Below are 17,481 nucleotides of genomic sequence, written 5' to 3' on the forward strand. Positions count from 1 at the left end.
TTCAGAGCATTGCTGTAGATAGGACATTCACTTGTTCCATGATGTGTGGGTGATGGGAGGAAAGGCTTTGTGTCAACATGTGGGTGAATTTGTGGGTTTGCTGGAAGGAAGTTGGCAGGCACTGGTGGAGTGCTGAAAACTTAAACAGAACTTAATTTGAGTTCTTGCTCTGCCTTTTACCAGATGTGCAGCTTTCGGTCAGTTATGGAACCTTACGTAGATGGCAATTTATTATCTTTAGTGATCAGAATAGGATTATGTTAAAGATGAAATGAAGTACTAAATATATGTAAACTGCTTGGCTCAGTTGCTTACCAGATGTGGTAGGAGCTCAAAACTGTTAGTCCTTACTATTGAGAGTGCTGTAGAAGAATGGCTTGCATTTCTCGTGAAGCAGGAATGTGGAAGGTCATGTACTGGAAGAGCTGGGGAAAGGAGGAAGGTGCAAAAAGTCTGAAAACTGTCTTGGAAAGGAGAGAACCCTGGCTAGGGAAACACGGGAAGTATTGAAGACCCAGTTGTAGACTGAGAATTACCTGGGGGTGGTATGTTGACCAGCCTTTACACTGAGGACAATTCTGTGCATGTAGAGCAAAGGTTAAAATCTAATGTAGTACCCTCCTAGAGTTGCTTTGTTTGTTCCTTCTGGTTAATTTGGCTAGAGGTCAATCAGTAGAGGGTGTTTGAGAGTCCTTGGAAGGGAAATTATACTGAAGTCAAATCTTTACTATGTTTGCTAAAGATGTTATTAATAAACAAAATTTACAATCTTTAAAATTTTGGGTTAGGGCATGTTCAGTGATTTTAAATATCGATGCAGAGTTAGAGGGAACATGGTCCATAAAACCAGCCTTACTTCTGATACCAGGTCCAAGTTCAGGGGTCCCTAAGACTACTCTTAGGTTGCATAAGTCACCAGAAGGACTTAATGAACTCATTGAAAGCTGTTCTACTCATGGTTACAGTTTATTACAGCTAAAAGATTCAGATTAAAATCAGCTACTGGTGAAGGCCCATACAGCAGAGTCCAGAAAGGTTTTGAATGCAGAGCTTCCAATTGTCCTTTCCTTGTGAAGTCATGAACACAATATTACTCTTCTGGTGTTGATGTGTGACACACAATACGCATGGAGTATTACCCACCATGGAAGCTCACCCAGGTATTGTCTAGAGTTTTTTTTATTGGGACTCCATGATCAACTGCCTACATACGTAAACTTAGTTTCCAGCCCTTCTGGAGGTTGAGCTAGTCCTTGGGACTCAAAGCCCCTTTACCCTCATAAATCACAGTGTTATACTTTCTGGTGTGGCCCAAAGCCTCCAGGTGAACAAGGGCACTTTTATTAGGCATGACATTCTAAGACTTCAGAGATTACCTTCCAGAAGCCAAGGGTAAAGGCCAGATGGACCTCCTTTGGTCTTGGTGAGATTATTTACAGTTTTACAAAAATAGTTAAAATAATATTTTCATATTTTGAGTCTACATTGCTATTTAGTTGAGTTTGATTAATGATGGAAAATTGGTAAGAGAACCCATAAATAGATAATTAAGATTTGGTATTACATACATTTAATACTTAAGTAGGGAAGTTTCATCAAGAAATTATATTAACTTAATATTACAGTGCTGCAAAACCGATGTAAACTCATAATTTTGGCAAGATGGTTCAGTTCTGTTTTACTAAATTTGAACTCACTATTTTCTCTTGTGGGAAGAGTTTCAAATAGTGAAGTCCATGAGCCTCCCAAATGAATTTTTTAGCCATAGATTCATATTTCATAGTATAGTTTCACCTTTTCATCTATTCCTCATGAAACATGTCTGAATCCAGGTGAGTAACAGGCATCATAGGGATAACCTTGAATTTATTTCTAAAAGATAAATCATTTTCAAGTGGTATTAACTGTTAGTAAGGAAAAACTCACAGCATATTCTACAACTACTTTATGACAGTGACACTATTTTTGCCCATCATTGGTTTTGAGAATAAATGCATTCCCACCTCATTGGCTTAAGTGCAAATCTCATTTCCTGGTTGATATCCTTTACAAATTAGATCTCACCGTGAGAGCAAAAACCCTTAATAAGCCTAGTTAAAAACAACTTGAAGCAGTATGATGCTTATTCCAGTGGCACTACTAGGTGTGGTGTTTGCATCAAGTCATTTTGGGGTGCTTTATGGAAATGCTTCCTGATAGGGAATTCCCTGAATTCATACTTCCAGAGTGGTGCTTTTTGTTGTTGTTGTTGCATTTTAGTGCTTACAAGAACTGGACGAGACCACATGTAGCCAGGAGATACTATATCCCCTTGCACATGGTGGATTGTTGATGTGAGGTCTGAGGATTTGGGTCATTCAAAATAAATGACCTCTCAGATTTATTACATTTTCTGTATACTGAGAATAGGTAACTAAATGAGCGGTAACTATATTTGCATGTGGTTTGTATGTTAAGTTAACATTTAAATTCTCTTATGTGCTAAAAAGTTTTTTTGGTTTGCCACCTTAAGCCTCTCTCCCTTCAAAGGCACAGAGTGGCTTTCCATCTCCATTTTTGCTTCAGCATATGAACCCTAGAGGGCCATAGTACAACTAAAAGCACCTAACCCATGAATGATATTTGCTTCATGTTTGAACAACAAATGTTTTAACCCACTGTCTTCACTAATATTGTAACTACTGTCTTACAGATTGACTTGATGCAAAACATCACAAAGGCTCCATATTATACAGTATGCGATTTTTGAGGTATGAGCTTTAGAAACTTACCTCTCATGTGGCATGTACATCAGGCTTTAACTTCACTTTAATCATTTGGGGGAAATTTATGCATTTCTCTTTTTTCTCTCTCTCTCCATAATATTTTTAGAGTATTAAAGGGGCTGTGGAGGTATTTTTGATCCTTGCTAGTATGATTCTTAGTTTTAACAGATAGATTTTTTCTTATCACTAAACAGACACTACTTTCTGGCAGATGATAGCTTTTTCAGCCCTTATAACTGGCTTAACATTTATACCTGCCTCTTTGAATTCAAGTCTGTATTTTGTGCCTTTGATTGCCTCATTTTAAGTGCTCATTTCCGCTCATTAACAGTTTTCTATTTATTGGACTTGGTGGTGGTGTTGGTGCTAACAGCCTGGTACTGACTTTTTTTGAGACCTAAGCAGTCTTGATATTAAAAAAATCAAGATTTCATATAAATGCTGAGCCATTTTGTGCTTTTGGATTCAGACTACCTATAACTTGAATTCTGGTTGGAAATGTTTTGATCAGTTTGTTTTAAAAGAATGTGGCAACCAGTGAGTTTTTAGACAGTTCTGAGACAGTAGTTCTAACCCTAGTGATTTTTTTTGTTGTTGTTATATTTCTGAAAACCCAAACTTGGGGGGCGGGGGAGGTAGAACTTGGTGTTCATAACTCATGGGATTTTAAAACCTATATTTCTAATAAATTGGGAATTTGTTCCCCATTCTTTTTTTCCAGTTTAGTTTGAAATCAAATGCTTTGTAGGTAGAAATGAATTTGTTGGTAGGAGATTGCTTAATTTCTTCATTGAAGAACTTAAAATCAACTGCTATGTATTGGGTATGAAAACTTGTTTTGGTTGTATTCCTGTGCTGTTGAACTGCCTATATATTATTTGTCTGTTAGACTGGAAATCTTGAGTTTAGTATTATGGTCTTAATAACTTTTTTTTTAAGATTTGTTTATTAGAGAGAGAGTGAACACGGGGAGGAGGGGCAGAGGGAGAGGGAATCTTAAGACTCTGCTGAGTGTAGAGCCCTATGTGGAGCTTTGTCTCACAACTCTTGAGATCATGACCTGAGCTGAAACCAAGAGGGAAGCTTAACCGACTGCACCACCCGGGTGCCCTGGGGTCTTACTAACTTTGAGCATACCCTGTAAGTTAAGTATTAGTATCTCGTTTAAGCCTCACAACAACTTTACAGGTGAGATAGGTATTATCCCCATTTTATGCAAGAAACAACTGAGGCTTGGAGATTAAATACCTTGTGGAAAGTCCCACTTACTTTCCGTGTTGGAGTTGGGATTTGAGCCCAAATCATTTTTTAACCCACATTTTCTGCTGCCTTATGTTTACTGCTATGTCCCCAGAAGAATGATACAAATACTTAACTCTTTGTAGTAAAGGTAGTATATGTGATACATAAACATAATTTAAACAGAAAATTCAGACATTTTAAATATTGGTAGATTTTTGTTATCTTGTATCTGTTCATTTGCTAGCAGCTTACTTATCCAGGTTGTGTTAGGTGTCATACATATAGCCAAGTTCAAAATCTGTCAGAAAAGCTCTTAAGCTCTCTTTTATTTTTGATTTCCCGTCCAGAAATTTATGTTACTTTATGGTTTATTGTAGGTGCACCTTTAATGTGCTATTTTTAAAAACATGGGAGATGCCATTACATTTGTTTTAAAAAGCTCTCATGCACCATTTAGTGTTAATGGTACTTAAATGCTTACAGATTAATATGCTTAGAAAAAGTTCTTTTTTTTCTTGAAATTTCATAAATTATATTTTTTCATCTATGGGAAATACTGAGCTTTGTTGATAAGTGAACCCTGGATGTTTGAAGAAGATACTCCATTATGGAGCCTTAGTCATTTTCATATGCTAGGGTCAGAATTTTATCAAGTTTCCAATTGAGAGTCTTTAGGAATAATTTAGATTTGTGCCATTTACCCAAGTTTAATTGGACCTATTGTTTGCATTCCATATTAACAGTGGTTTCAGTAAGTATAGATCAGGTTGTCTGACTGAACTTATGCTAAGTTCCATGTTTAGTATTTTTGTGGGTGGGGTAAAGAAAAAATGATAAATTGAAATATATAAACAAACACTGAATTCATTTTTATATAAGAGGGAGGAGCTGCAAGGGTTGAGGAATAGGCTAGTTTCTGCTTTTTCCAGTGTCCTCAAGTTTCCCAAATAATTGTGGGTTCAGAAGGTGTTTTTAGTACATACCATAAAAGTGATTTTTTTCAGAAAGTTGTTCCTTAGAAGTAGTGTCAATAGGACAGGAGCTTTTTTCTTGGTATTTTTCATACGGTGTTGTAGTGTTGTCTTATTTCTTGATGCTTTATGTTTGTTTGATGGTTGGAAGAATGAGGCTCATAAGAAATTATGAGACTCAGCTCCTGGTTGTATTGATGAGGACATTGAGGCCTAGAACTGATCCTTAGATAAGGATAAGGACTAATGTTACCTTGGGGCTGCACCACTTGTTTATTAATGGCCAAGTATCAGGGATTATTCTACACAGTACTTGACTTTTAAATAGATGATGGACTGCAACCTTCAATTTCAGCTTTATTGGAGTTCTGATATCTTATTTTTATTTTTCTCAATTTTTGTAATTTTAATAAGTGTCTATAGCTAAGGCATCTTCAGTGAAGTCTCCAATACATTAAAATAATCTTACTTTCCAGCTAATGTGTTTTTATATCCTGTCAAGCTTGCTTTCAAATATCATTCTGTAATTTACTTTCCCACCAAATAATCCACCAAAACTTAGGAATTCAGGTGAGAGAGAGAGAGACTATGCCACATTGCCCCTGCCTTATATGTTGCCAGTGCTTTTTATTTTTATGACTGGGAAAACTGTAACTTTTCCACTGATTAACCTCTCCTGGGAGGAGAGCTGAGGAAGAATGATTCCTTTTATCAAATCATGTGAAGAGAATCCTGGACAAGGGTGACCAACTGTCTTATTTTGCCTTGCACTGAAGGGGGGCGGTTCATGGACATGGGATTTCCATTGCTAAAATTGTTAACCCTTGACCACAGCAGGGATGACTTGGTCACTCTGATCCTGGTAATTATCCATATTTCTGAATGGGTCTGTAGAAGAGAAGGGGCTGAACAGCTAGCTTTGCATTCATTGACAATCTCTTCCCTATTGAAAGACTTATTAGTAATTGGAGTGCTTATTTATAATAATGATTTAAAAATTAGAGTGGCAGGAGAGGCTTGAATAAAAGATTTATGAGTTGCGCTGTGAAAATATTTGTTTAAAGTTTAATCTTATACTTTTCTCTCTTTACAGAACTGATAGTGCATCAGCCGACCCAGATACTTTAAAATATTCTTCATCCAGAGATCGGGGTGGGTCTTCTTCTTATGGACTGCAACCTTCAAATTCAGCTGTGGTGTCTCGGCAAAGGCACGATGATACCAGAGTCCACACTGACATACAGAATGACGAAAAGGGTATATATGCTTCTTTTATTGTTAGAGGCATGTTTTTTTGTTTGTTTTTTAACCTACCAGCCTTTCCCTAGCTTTCTCTTTCCCTCTGTTCTCCCTTACTTCTCTCTTTTTTTTAATATGCTTAAGATATAAATATTAAATAAGTGCTGTTGTTGAAACTTCATAATAAGTTTACCCCTTCGTTAAAAATTTTTTTAAATTTTCGTACATTATAATACACATAGGCAGTTTCCTTGCCACCCAAAATATCACAAAGGCTGAAAGTCTCCTGACTACTATCTCTCCTCTAGACTTTTAAAAGTTTTTAAAGGGCAAAATCTGACTTAATTTAGTTTATATTTCTCTTATCTTCTGTGGATGGACAAAATGAAATCAGGATGATTTCAAAGCCGGGGCAGCGCAAGGGAAGAGTAGGAGAAGCAAAGTCTGGTTGAGCTGTAGATGGGTAGTAAGATCCTGAACTGTCAGGAATTGATTGAGTAAAGCAAAGAACCCTATTAAAATATGTAAATGTCGTTGTTTTTAGGTGGCTACAGCGTCAATGGAGGATCTGGGGAAAATACTTATGGTCGGAAGTCGTTGGGGCAAGAGCTGAGGGTTAACAATGTGACCAGCCCTGAGTTCACCAGTATTCAGCATGGCAGTCGTGCGTTAGCCATCAAAGACATGAGGAAATCACAGGGTAAGATTGGACAAACTGGGGGCCAGTGACAAATGCCTCCACAAACACCTGTATCCTTTCTTTCCCCTGGATGCGGTATTCTTCTTCTTCTTTTTTTTTTAAAGATTATTTATTTATTTATCTGTTTGTTTATTTATTTATTTATATTTGACAGAGAGATAGAGCACAAGTAGGCAGAGAGGCAGGCAGAAGGAGAAGGAGAAGCAGGCTTCCCGAGCAGGGAGCCTGATGGGGGGCTCGGTCCCAGGACCCTGGGATCATGACCTGAGCCGAAAGCAGCTGCTTAACCAACTGAGCCACCCGGGCGCCCCAAGATTTTTTATTTTTTATTAGAGCACATGCAGGGGGAGCGGCAGGCAGAGGGAGAAGGCAGCTCCCCGCCGAGTAGGGAGCCCGATATGGGACTCGATCCTATGACCCCGGGATCATGACCTGAGCTGAAGGCAGTCGCTTAACCATCTGAGCCACCCAGGCACCCTGGATGCCGTATTTCTTACTAATGCTTTGCACACGAGTTGGTTCGTTTACTTCGAGTTGAAAAACGTGTACAGATGATAATTGTTTGCATTCTTTCTCCTGTAAACTGTTTCTTAGATTAAATCCTCACAGGAAAGGCTTTAATATTTTTTTAGAGTACACTTTCTAGAGAATTCTCCTAAAGATTTGAAGTCTAGATGAGATTTAAAGAAATTATTTTTATGGTCATAGTGGATAATGAATGTCTGGTGTGTGGTGGACTCTCCCTGCAGCAAGTCTTTGAACTCTTAAGGGTCTGTAGGGACTATGGGTATAAATGGAATGGGTGCTTTTCTAAAGTTAAGTATGCTGATAGCACCTTCTGCCTTATAACACAGCCTCACTGTTTAGGTAAAGTACCTTGAATGTGAGGTGATCATTAGTTTTCTAAAAGAGAATTTATTCTGTTGGTAAAGCTAAGTATGAAATCAGGATTTCTGATTTATATACTTTTTTGGATGTAGTCACTCTTTGGACATTTAGTTTATGACCATTTGCTCCCACGGGGTTGTGTATATGTACGTGTTGTGCGTATGTGTACGTGTTGTGTGTATGTGTGCATGTTGTGTGTATCTTGGTGCGTATCTTTGTGCATCAGGCTGCTTTTTTTTTTTTTTTTTTTGCATATGGCTTTTAAAAAATGAATTCTTTTGGATAAATTTTCAGAAGTGGACCCACTAGTCAGAGGCTATGCTGTTTCTTAAGAGTGTTTGAAGCCCTTGACTTTGGTATGATAGAAGCTAGAAAGTGAGTCCAAAGATAATTGAGTCTAGTTCTTTCTCCTGTGAGGCTCAGAGTTAAGTAGTTTGCTTGTGGCAGAATTGTAAATAGAGCCTAGATTTCCTGGCTTGTAACCTGATGACATTTTCAGTGTCCATCTTTACTGAAATACTCAATGGGCTAGGGATTAAAAAGAATCATTTTCCTTCCCTCAGATGTTGTAATTTCTTTTAGTAATTTTTTTCCATGCCTTAGAAATGGAACTATTAGACCCTTTAATGTGGTTTGTATTTACTGTAAGTTGGTTAATCATGAAATAGCACACCTGAAAATATAAAAATTTAGTACTTAAATGTATTTTTATTGGGCAATTGTTTGAGCATTCTTGCTTGTTCTTGTCATTAAAAAACAAAGGGCAGAACAGTTCTGGTTTGCCACTTCCCTAGTGGCATCATGCCTTGTACATGGTTGGTGGTAATTAGACATTTGTTGAACTGAATGTTTGATTGCAGTTTACAAAAACTTTGTCTTAGGAAAATAATGATAATGTGAACAAGAGACTTCCCTCCACTGGCTACCACGTGCCCTCACTGGATACCACGGGAGAATTAGAAGCATCTAGCCTCTTTTCAGCCTGGTTGAGACTTTATCCCTAACCTGTAGACGTTTCTTACCTGCACTCATGCTCTTTACCTGGATGTCGAAAAGATTATGGAACAAATCTGAAGAAAGTAATTTCTAAGCCGCTTTTTTTCTCTCAACTGGTCCTCTGGAATGAGGTCTTTGCTTAGGTCTGTCTTTTTTGAGGGTCTGCTTTGTGCCTAGCAGTCTGCTGGAATTTGGCTTCTAGTGACAAGTGTGATGGGACCTGCATTCGGTTGAAGTTCTACTGTTTAGTGGACTGTGATTTTTGATGTACTTTAAAATATTTGGGTTGTAAAGTTTCTGTGTTGATACTCAATGCATAACATGTTTATTTTCACAGAGCGATCGATGTCTTACTCTGATGAGTCTCGACTGTCGAATCTTCTTCGGAGGATCACCCGGGAAGACGACAGAGACCGAAGACTGGCTACTGTAAAGCAGTTGAAAGAATTTATTCAGCAACCAGAAAATAAGCTGGTGAGTACAATATGGAAGTGTTGATAACTTTTGTGTTTCCATAATGAAGTAGATAATGCTATCTGGAGTGGTTTAAGAAGGAAAAAATTTTGCTTCTTAGGAAAAATAACAGGGATTCCTTATTCTAGGTTAATTTGGCCTATATTATAATGATTGAGAACTTGATGACCCTGATGTGTAATTTACCTGCCATTGGTGGATTCACACTGGTGTCTTCTACAATAAAGTGCTTTTAACCTCTAATACATTTATTCTGTTGTCCTCAGAATTTTATTTTCTGTATGCCAGGACAGACTATGTCTTTGTTTTTCATATGTGAAATTGGGATTGGGGTGTGTGTATTTTGTTGATAGGTAGGTGTGGTCTGGTTGTCAGGGCTAACTAAATGGAAAAATCCTTTAAAGAAAAAAGTTGAGGAGCAGTTATAAATTTCTCTCCGGTCTGAGTAATTCTCCTAATGTGAAATTAAGAACTTGATATAGAGCAGGAAAAAATTAATGAGAATGGTATGGTGAGTCAAATAATACTTGGTTCAAAGCAAGTTTTCTGCCTCCCCCCATTTTATTATGAAAAAATTAAAATATATAGCAAATGAAATTTTTGAAAACATTTCAAATATATATAGATACTGAATATCATATGTCTGCCATCTAAATTCTGTTAACATTTTATCATGTTGCTTTGTCACCTATCTCTTCACCTCATCAGTCCATCTCTTAATGCATTTCAGAATAAATAGCTAAGCTTTTTGAGTTTATGTTTTTCATTGATGATCATGGCAGTACCTAGGAATGGATAAATTTCTTTCAGAATCTGAAAGGAAACTTGTAATACTCCTGATACATACTAATTGCAGACTGGGAATAATAAGAAAAGGAAGGTGTGCTGTTTGATTAGAATTTGGAGAGGAACGCAAGTAAAAAGTACACAATGTTATTGAAAGTATAGGAATTTGAAGTTTTTATACATGTGGTTTTTTTTTTAAGGTACTAGTTAAACAATTGGATAATATCTTGGCTGCTGTACATGATGTGCTTAATGAAAGGTAAGTAACCAGTGGGTAATTTTAAGACTATATTTTTAGGAATTATTAAAAAATGTACAAGAAGGTAAACCCATTGGTAGTTTCATTTATGAATATCTACTTAATGTTTTACTGGGTTCTCCTGCCATCTTTATCTATGTTAAAGTATTTATATGTTAATTACCATTGAATACAATTGGAATCCACTTGAAAGGAAATGCCTTTTTTTCTTTCTTTTTTTTTTCTAATTTGTCAACATGACTGAGTAATTGAGCATTGACTTGTGGAATGCCATAAACTCTTAATGCAGGCATGAATGAATGCGATTAACTTTTGTAAACTAGAGAATTTTGACACTGCTTAGAGAATAGAGGTGAAAGGGAGCTTCCTTCTTTGGGCAACAGTGGATTCAGACTACCTGCTCTACGAGGCTACTGGGGTTCTCCACAAAGGTGTGCAGTCTGTTCTTCGTATGGGGATTCCCAAAGAATTGCAGTGTTGGAAAGCACCAAAAACTCATCTCAGCAGGTCACGAACCTTACTGCTTTTTGATGGTTTCATTTTATATAGTTAGTTATTAATATACTTAAATCAGTGCTGTTATCCTGTTAAGTTTGTTGTGCTTTAACTAGTACCATTTCCTGTTTTATAGTCCTTACCTACTGAACACTACATCATATGTAGTTATTTGTAGTGTGTTTTATCTGATCCTTGTTGCTGCCCTTTTCTGTGGATTATTTAATGTAGCTTGAGATGGAATTTGAAGCCTGATTTTTTAGTATTTCTGGGCCTTTCCTTACTGTTTGTGAGTAATTGATTCTGTAAAAGAAAAGCTAATGTGTCTAACAAAGGTACTTTTGGGCACTGTGGGATAGAGAGAGTAAAGAGCATATTTAAAGATAAAGTTTCAATCTTTTATGTAGTTTGAATAGAAAATTAAAAAAAATCGTTGAAGACATTCTTTTGTAAAATGTCATTCTTGTCATCTTTGAAAGCTTAAACCTTTCATGTGTTTTATTTTGTTTGCATTGAAATAAACACAGTAGCAAATTGCTTCAGGAGTTGAGACAGGAGGGAGCTTGCTGTCTTGGCCTTCTTTGTGCTTCTCTGAGCTATGAGGCTGAGAAGATCTTCAAATGGATTTTTAGCAAATTTAGCTCATCTGCAAAAGATGAAGTTAAACTCCTCTACTTATGTGCCACCTACAAAGCATTAGAGACTGTAGGAGAAAAGAAAGCCTTTTCATCTGTAATGCAGGTAAGAATGAGGGGGGGGGAATTGATGGATTTGGGAAGAAAATTATCCTTAACAATTTTCTAGTAATGTTTTTGGAGAGGAACTTGGAGAAAGGAAACTTGGTATAGGGGTTATCTATTGATAGTAAATATGATATAAATAACATTTCTCTTTCTGAGTTTGAGTTAAAGGATACAAATTAAAGGTAGATTTAAAATAAGTTAGATTTTTCTTTTGTCTTTTCGCTTTTTTGAAGCTTTCCTTTGAATTTTGCTTAGTACTAGCATCATTTGCACATTTGAAAATAGGGACTCAGTGAGGACAGCTGGATAGGAGGGGACTTGACTTTTCAGAGGGAGACAAAAACTGAACGACACAACTCATTCTAGGCCTTTTTAGGTTTAATAATATGTCAAAAATTCTTATTCCAAGTGATATAAAATAATTTTGTATAAATGAAAACCAGCCTTACTTAGCTTTATTTCACTTTTGTGTGAGTATATTAAAAGATCATTCTCAGTTTAAGTTTGAGCAAAGTTACAGGCAGTTAAATTTTTGTTAAGTAGGTGTGAGAGAGCAGAGAGCAGGGTGAGGGGCAGAGGTAGAAGCAGACGTAGAAGCAGACTTCCTGCTAAGCAGGGAGCCTGATGCGGGACTTGATTCCAGGACTCCAAGCTGAAGGCAGACGTCTAACCTACTGAGCCACCCAGGTGCCCCAGATATCTTTTATTTATATGTGTTCTTTACAATTGATGATACGCTTTATTTTGCTTAAGTCACTTTAAATGATAGAGTCTGTTTTTTAAAAATCCATTTTTCTTTATAGCGGTTATGTGAAAAATTTTGGGAAAGATTGAGAAAATTATAACTAAATATCATAACACCAAATTAGGCTTATTCTGCATATAGTTTTAATATTTTGAACATTTCTCCAAATATTTTTTTTGAAAATTTTCAAATCCACAGGAAAACATGTGGACCAGTATAATAAATATCCATATATCCTTTATCTAGGTTTGTCACTTACTAGCATTTTGCTACACTTGTTTTATTTCTACACACATAGTTCAGCTTTTTTGTTGAACTATTTGAAATTACACACGTCATGGCAATTCACCCTATAATGCCTCAGCATACATCCCCTAAAAATAAGGCTGTTCTCTTATATTAACAAAATTATTATCATACCTAAGAAAATTAATTTTATTACATAATGTAATCCCTATTCAAACTTCTGCCCTTAAGATATCTTTTACAGCTTTTGTGTTACCTGACCCAGGATTCCGCCAAGACTTGTGTATAGTTTGGTGCTGTGCCTCTTTAATCGCTATTAATTAGAACAGTTCACACCTTTTTTGTCCCTCCTTTTTGTGGAATGTTCTACTTCCTGGGTTTGTCTGATTGCTGTTTCCTGATTTTAAACCTTTTGGTCATGAATACTTCCGGGGTTCATTCTTACTGTTGCATCACACCGGCAGGCACATAGCTTCAGTTTGTCTTCCTGTCAGGGATGAAGAGTTTGATCAGACTTGGTTGAGGTGATGACCACCAGAATTTTTCTGTTGTGGACGCTTATTTTTCTCCTTTTGTAATTAGTAATCTGGGCATGATACCTTGAGACCTTCTGAATATCCTGTTTTTTAGTTCTAGTCCACTCAGTGGTTTCAGCCCCCATTCATATTCTGTACCTGTGTACATTATAGCATTGGCTGTGCAAGATGTTAGGTACTTTTACAGTTCTAGCATTTTTTCTGTAGTTATAACCTCATTCTTTTGTAAAGAAGAGCTTTACGTTTTAGGAAAAAATGGTTTCTAACAGCTGCAAAATATTCTGTCAGTGGCATGCCATATATTTGTTTAAAAAATAGATCTATAGGGACGCCTGGGTGGCTTATTCGTTGAGCGTCTGCCTTCGGCTCAGGTCGTGATCCCAGGGTCCTGGGATCGAGCCCCACATTGGACTCCCTGCTCAGTGGGAAGCCTGCTTCTTCCTCTCCCACTCCTCCTGTGTTCCCTCTCTCGCTGTGTCTCTCTCTGTCCAATAAATAAATAAAATCTTAAAAAAATAAAAAAAATAAAAAATCTATATATAGTGGTAACATGAACCTGCATGTCTGTTATTCATGTGTTGGGGCCATGCTAATCTTCTCTAAATCATTCAAATTTGAAGCAAGTACTAATAACCTAAAGCATAAATTTTATAAAATTTGCTATAAATTTTGAATTGGAAAGTAATTGAGGTACTTTAAAGAAAAGTTTTCCAAGCACATCTTAATTTTTGTTCTTGAAATTTAATCAAGTCCATGGTATTAAAGAGAGCACTTAGGAATAATGTGAACAGACACTACTTAGGAATAATATTAAGAGACATTAAAGAAGGGGAAACTATTTATTTTCAGCCTGTTCATGGTGGAATGAAATGTTTTCAACTTATTTTTTAGCTAAAACTGCAGACTTTGTTTTCTTTAGTATCATAATCAATTTTAGATAAAATCACTTTTTTTAAAAAAAGATTTTGTTTATTATTTGAGAGAGAGAGAGAGCGAGAGCACACGCTCGCACGAGAGGGGTGAAGGGCAGAGGAAGAAGCAGACTCCCTGCTGAGCAGGGAGCCCTACTCCAAGGCTCAATCCCAGGACCCTGGGGTCATGACCTGAGCCAAAGATAAAGTCATTTTTAAATAATGAGCCCAACATGCTCGTTTTCTTCCTGTTTTGTTGAATATTCATGGTTTATAACTTTTATTTTTTAGCTTGTAATGACCAGCCTACAGTCCATTCTTGAAAATGTGGATACACCAGAATTACTTTGCAAATGTGTTAAGTGCATTCTTTTGGTGGCTCGATGTTACCCTCATATTTTCAGCACTAATTTTAGGGTGAGTTCCCTGACTCCCTCTGTTCATATGATGGGGAGAAGGATTGGTTGTGTGTCTAAGGACTTTGGGAATCAGAGAGAAAACAAAACTTCTGCTTCTTGGAGTATAATCAGTGATGCTTGAGGGTCCAGGATAGAATGGTGCAGTAATACAGTTTTTATAAATACCATCTGTACTTTCTGACATTAATACCTCAAAATATTTAAAGAAAAAACATTTCCTTAAGGTCATAAACAAAGTTCCATTATTCTCTTGCCCTGCCCTCTCCCTTTCTAAGTTTGTATAATGTCAAATAGATAGAGTGCAGATGCTTTTTCTAGGATTTCTTAATCTGAAATGGTCCACAGGAGAAGTAGCAGTTAGACCTTAAAATGATTAGCCTTTTTCTCTTTGTCTCCACTCAGGATACAGTTGATATATTAGTTGGATGGCATATAGATCATACTCAGAAACCTTCGCTCACACAGCAGGTGTCTGGTAAGTTATTCAGCATGTATCAGTCATTTAATTGTTATGGAAAGGAGCTCTGGTTTCTCAGAGTCAAGCATACTATTTCTTTCATAATGCAAGAAAAATAATTGCTTCACAGGAATAATTTGGTTATTACATATTTTTTCTTTTTTTAAAGATTTTATTTATTTGTCCGAGAGAGAGCACAGCAGGGGGAGCAGCAGGCAGAGGGAGAAGCAGACTCCCTCCTTAGCAAGGAGCTCGATATGGGACTCTCTCCCAGGACCCCGGATCATGACCTGAGCTGAAGGCAGACGTTTAACTGACTGAGCCACCCAGGCACCCCAATAATTTGGTTGTTATAAATGAACATTACTTGTTAGCAGAATTTATCCTTTCAGAGGAAGACTGTGTACTTCGTAGTAGGTAGGGGAGAGTAAGTACAGATTGTAATGTTGCCCCTGTGAGAAATTGACTTTTCACGAGTCATTTGTAGTGTGTGCTGGTGGCAGGAGACATTACAGTGGCAATACTTGAGTGTAGATTGAAAGATCCTGGATATTTGTGACTTGTTTTCCTGGTTACTAAAAGAAAAAAAAAAAAACAGGGTACCTGGGTGGCTCAGATGCTTAAGTGTCTGCCTTCGGCTCAGGTCATGATCCCAGGGTACTGGGATCGAGTCCCACATTAGGCTCCCTGCTCCTTGGGTAGCCAGCTTCTCCCTCTGCCCCCCTCCCCCATCTCTCTCTGTCTCTCATAAATAAAGAAATAAAATCTTAAAAAAAAGTTTATGTATATCATATCTACGTATTTAAAAAAAATTAAAAAAACCAAATGGATGAATTTGGGGAATTGTTTAAATGATAAATTTATTTTATTTTTTTTTATTTAAGTGAATGACTAGCACGACTCATTTGGACATTTCAGCTTGTTTCAGGTGCTGTAGTTTCTCTTAGCTTAATTGGTGCAGTGGACTTTGAAATTGGATGTACCACTGAGAGTGGTTCTGACCCATTTCCACTGGAGAGATTAGTGGACATCTTTGGTGGTTGGTTGGGGTTCTGGAGTAGAAAGCCAGGCTGGTGGCAGATTGTGGCATTTTAGTCTAAGCCTTGTGTATGTTGACAATATGGATATTAAATCTGCTAAAAAATAAGGACTAAGAATCACATTTTAATTTCTGGAGACTTCATTTTTGCAGCATTAAAAGAGACTTTGGTTCATCATGATCAGCATGTTTAATAGTTAATAGTTCTAATTTCATGAAATAGAGCATTGTTTAAGGGTGTGCAACTTGAAAACCAGGTAACTTTAAAACAAGGCTTTTAGATATATTTTTAATTTGGATTTTTTGTTTTTTCCACTCTTGAATTTTTTGATTCCTAGGGTGGTTGCAGAGTTTGGAGCCGTTTTGGGTAGCTGATCTTGCATTTTCTACCACTCTTCTTGGTCAGTTTCTAGAGGACATGGAGGCATATGCTGAGGTGAGTATGTAGAAAGTTATTTCCTAAAATTTCAGTTAAGAACAAAACAAAAATCTTAAACAGTGCTACATTTATTTTATTTTTTTTTTAAATTTTTTTTAAAGATTTTATTTATTTGAGAGAGAGGGTGTGCACACAGGGGTGGGGAGGGCAAAGGGAGAGCGCGAAGCAGGCTCCCTACTGAGCAGGAACCTCTTGTAGGGCTCGATCCCAGGACCCTGGGATCATGACCTGAGCCAAAGGCAGACGCTTAACCGACTGAGACACCCAGGTGCCCCTAACAGTGCTAGATATATTTTAAAATAATTCAGACCACTTGACATTTAAATAGAAATTACAAGACCGTTGCAATATTAAAAAAATTTTTTTAGATGCTTTTTTTTTTTTTTTTAAAGATTTTGTTTATTTATTTGACACAGAGAGCAAGACAGTGAGAGAGGGAACACAAGCAGGGGGAGTGGGAGAGGGAGAAGCAGTCTTTCAGCTGAGCGGGGAGCCAGATACGGGGCTCGATCCCAGGACCCTGGGATCATGACCTGAGCCAAAGGCAGATGCTTAATGACTGACTGAGCCACTCAGGTGCCCCTAGATGCTGTTTTTAAGTTACCAGCTGAATTACCAGAAAGACTGAAAGAAAAATAGCAGGCCTCATTGTGCAAAGGTTGAAATATTCCTGGTAGCTAGTAGTTTTCAGACATTTCCTACAGTTCATTTTTATTTTTTGATACCAAAAGTATATTAAAAGTAACGTGAATTGATGTTGTATAAAAGCCCCTAAAGACTTTTCTTTTACATATATTGGGGATCTTGGATCATGCTTTGCAGGAAAAGACTTGGCTCTAGCAAATTTTTGCGACTATACCAGTATAGTATGGCAACTTTAAGCGTGCTACTGAAGTCTCTGGTATTGGGTCTTGGCTTTCTTAGCTCACTGGTCATGACTTAAATTGGCCATGTCCTCTGAGAACTTCTTTGTGGTTCTTCCTTACTCAGGCCTGCCATGATTCTTGCTTGGTATTTAAGGCTCCTATAATGATTTAGCTTCAGCTATGCTATTTCGAGCCTTTCAGAGAAGAGTGGAAGGAAAATTTTGCTTCTACATGTTTCTTTGCCTCCACACCTAGAATATCTCTT

At 37.1% G+C, this 17,481-nt stretch overlaps 1 protein-coding gene across 1 annotated transcript in view; it reads left to right on the top strand.

Annotated features, from left to right (window-relative positions):
- SMG1 (SMG1 nonsense mediated mRNA decay associated PI3K related kinase) overlaps positions 1–17,481 on the top strand; it is a 104,811-nt gene that overhangs the window by 23,018 nt on the left and 64,312 nt on the right. The window contains 8 exon segments of the mRNA XM_025855600.2: positions 6,072–6,235; positions 6,762–6,917; positions 9,139–9,275; positions 10,262–10,320; positions 11,343–11,556; positions 14,288–14,413; positions 14,818–14,890; positions 16,250–16,347. Of these exon segments, the coding sequence (XP_025711385.1) occupies positions 6,072–6,235; positions 6,762–6,917; positions 9,139–9,275; positions 10,262–10,320; positions 11,343–11,556; positions 14,288–14,413; positions 14,818–14,890; positions 16,250–16,347 (1,027 nt within the window).

The sequence above is a fragment of the Callorhinus ursinus genome, unplaced genomic scaffold (genome assembly GCF_003265705.2).
Source record: "Callorhinus ursinus isolate GAN/ISIS: 27379988/994484 unplaced genomic scaffold, GSC_fseal_2.0 scaffold13, whole genome shotgun sequence".
Lineage (NCBI taxonomy): Eukaryota > Metazoa > Chordata > Mammalia > Carnivora > Otariidae > Callorhinus > Callorhinus ursinus.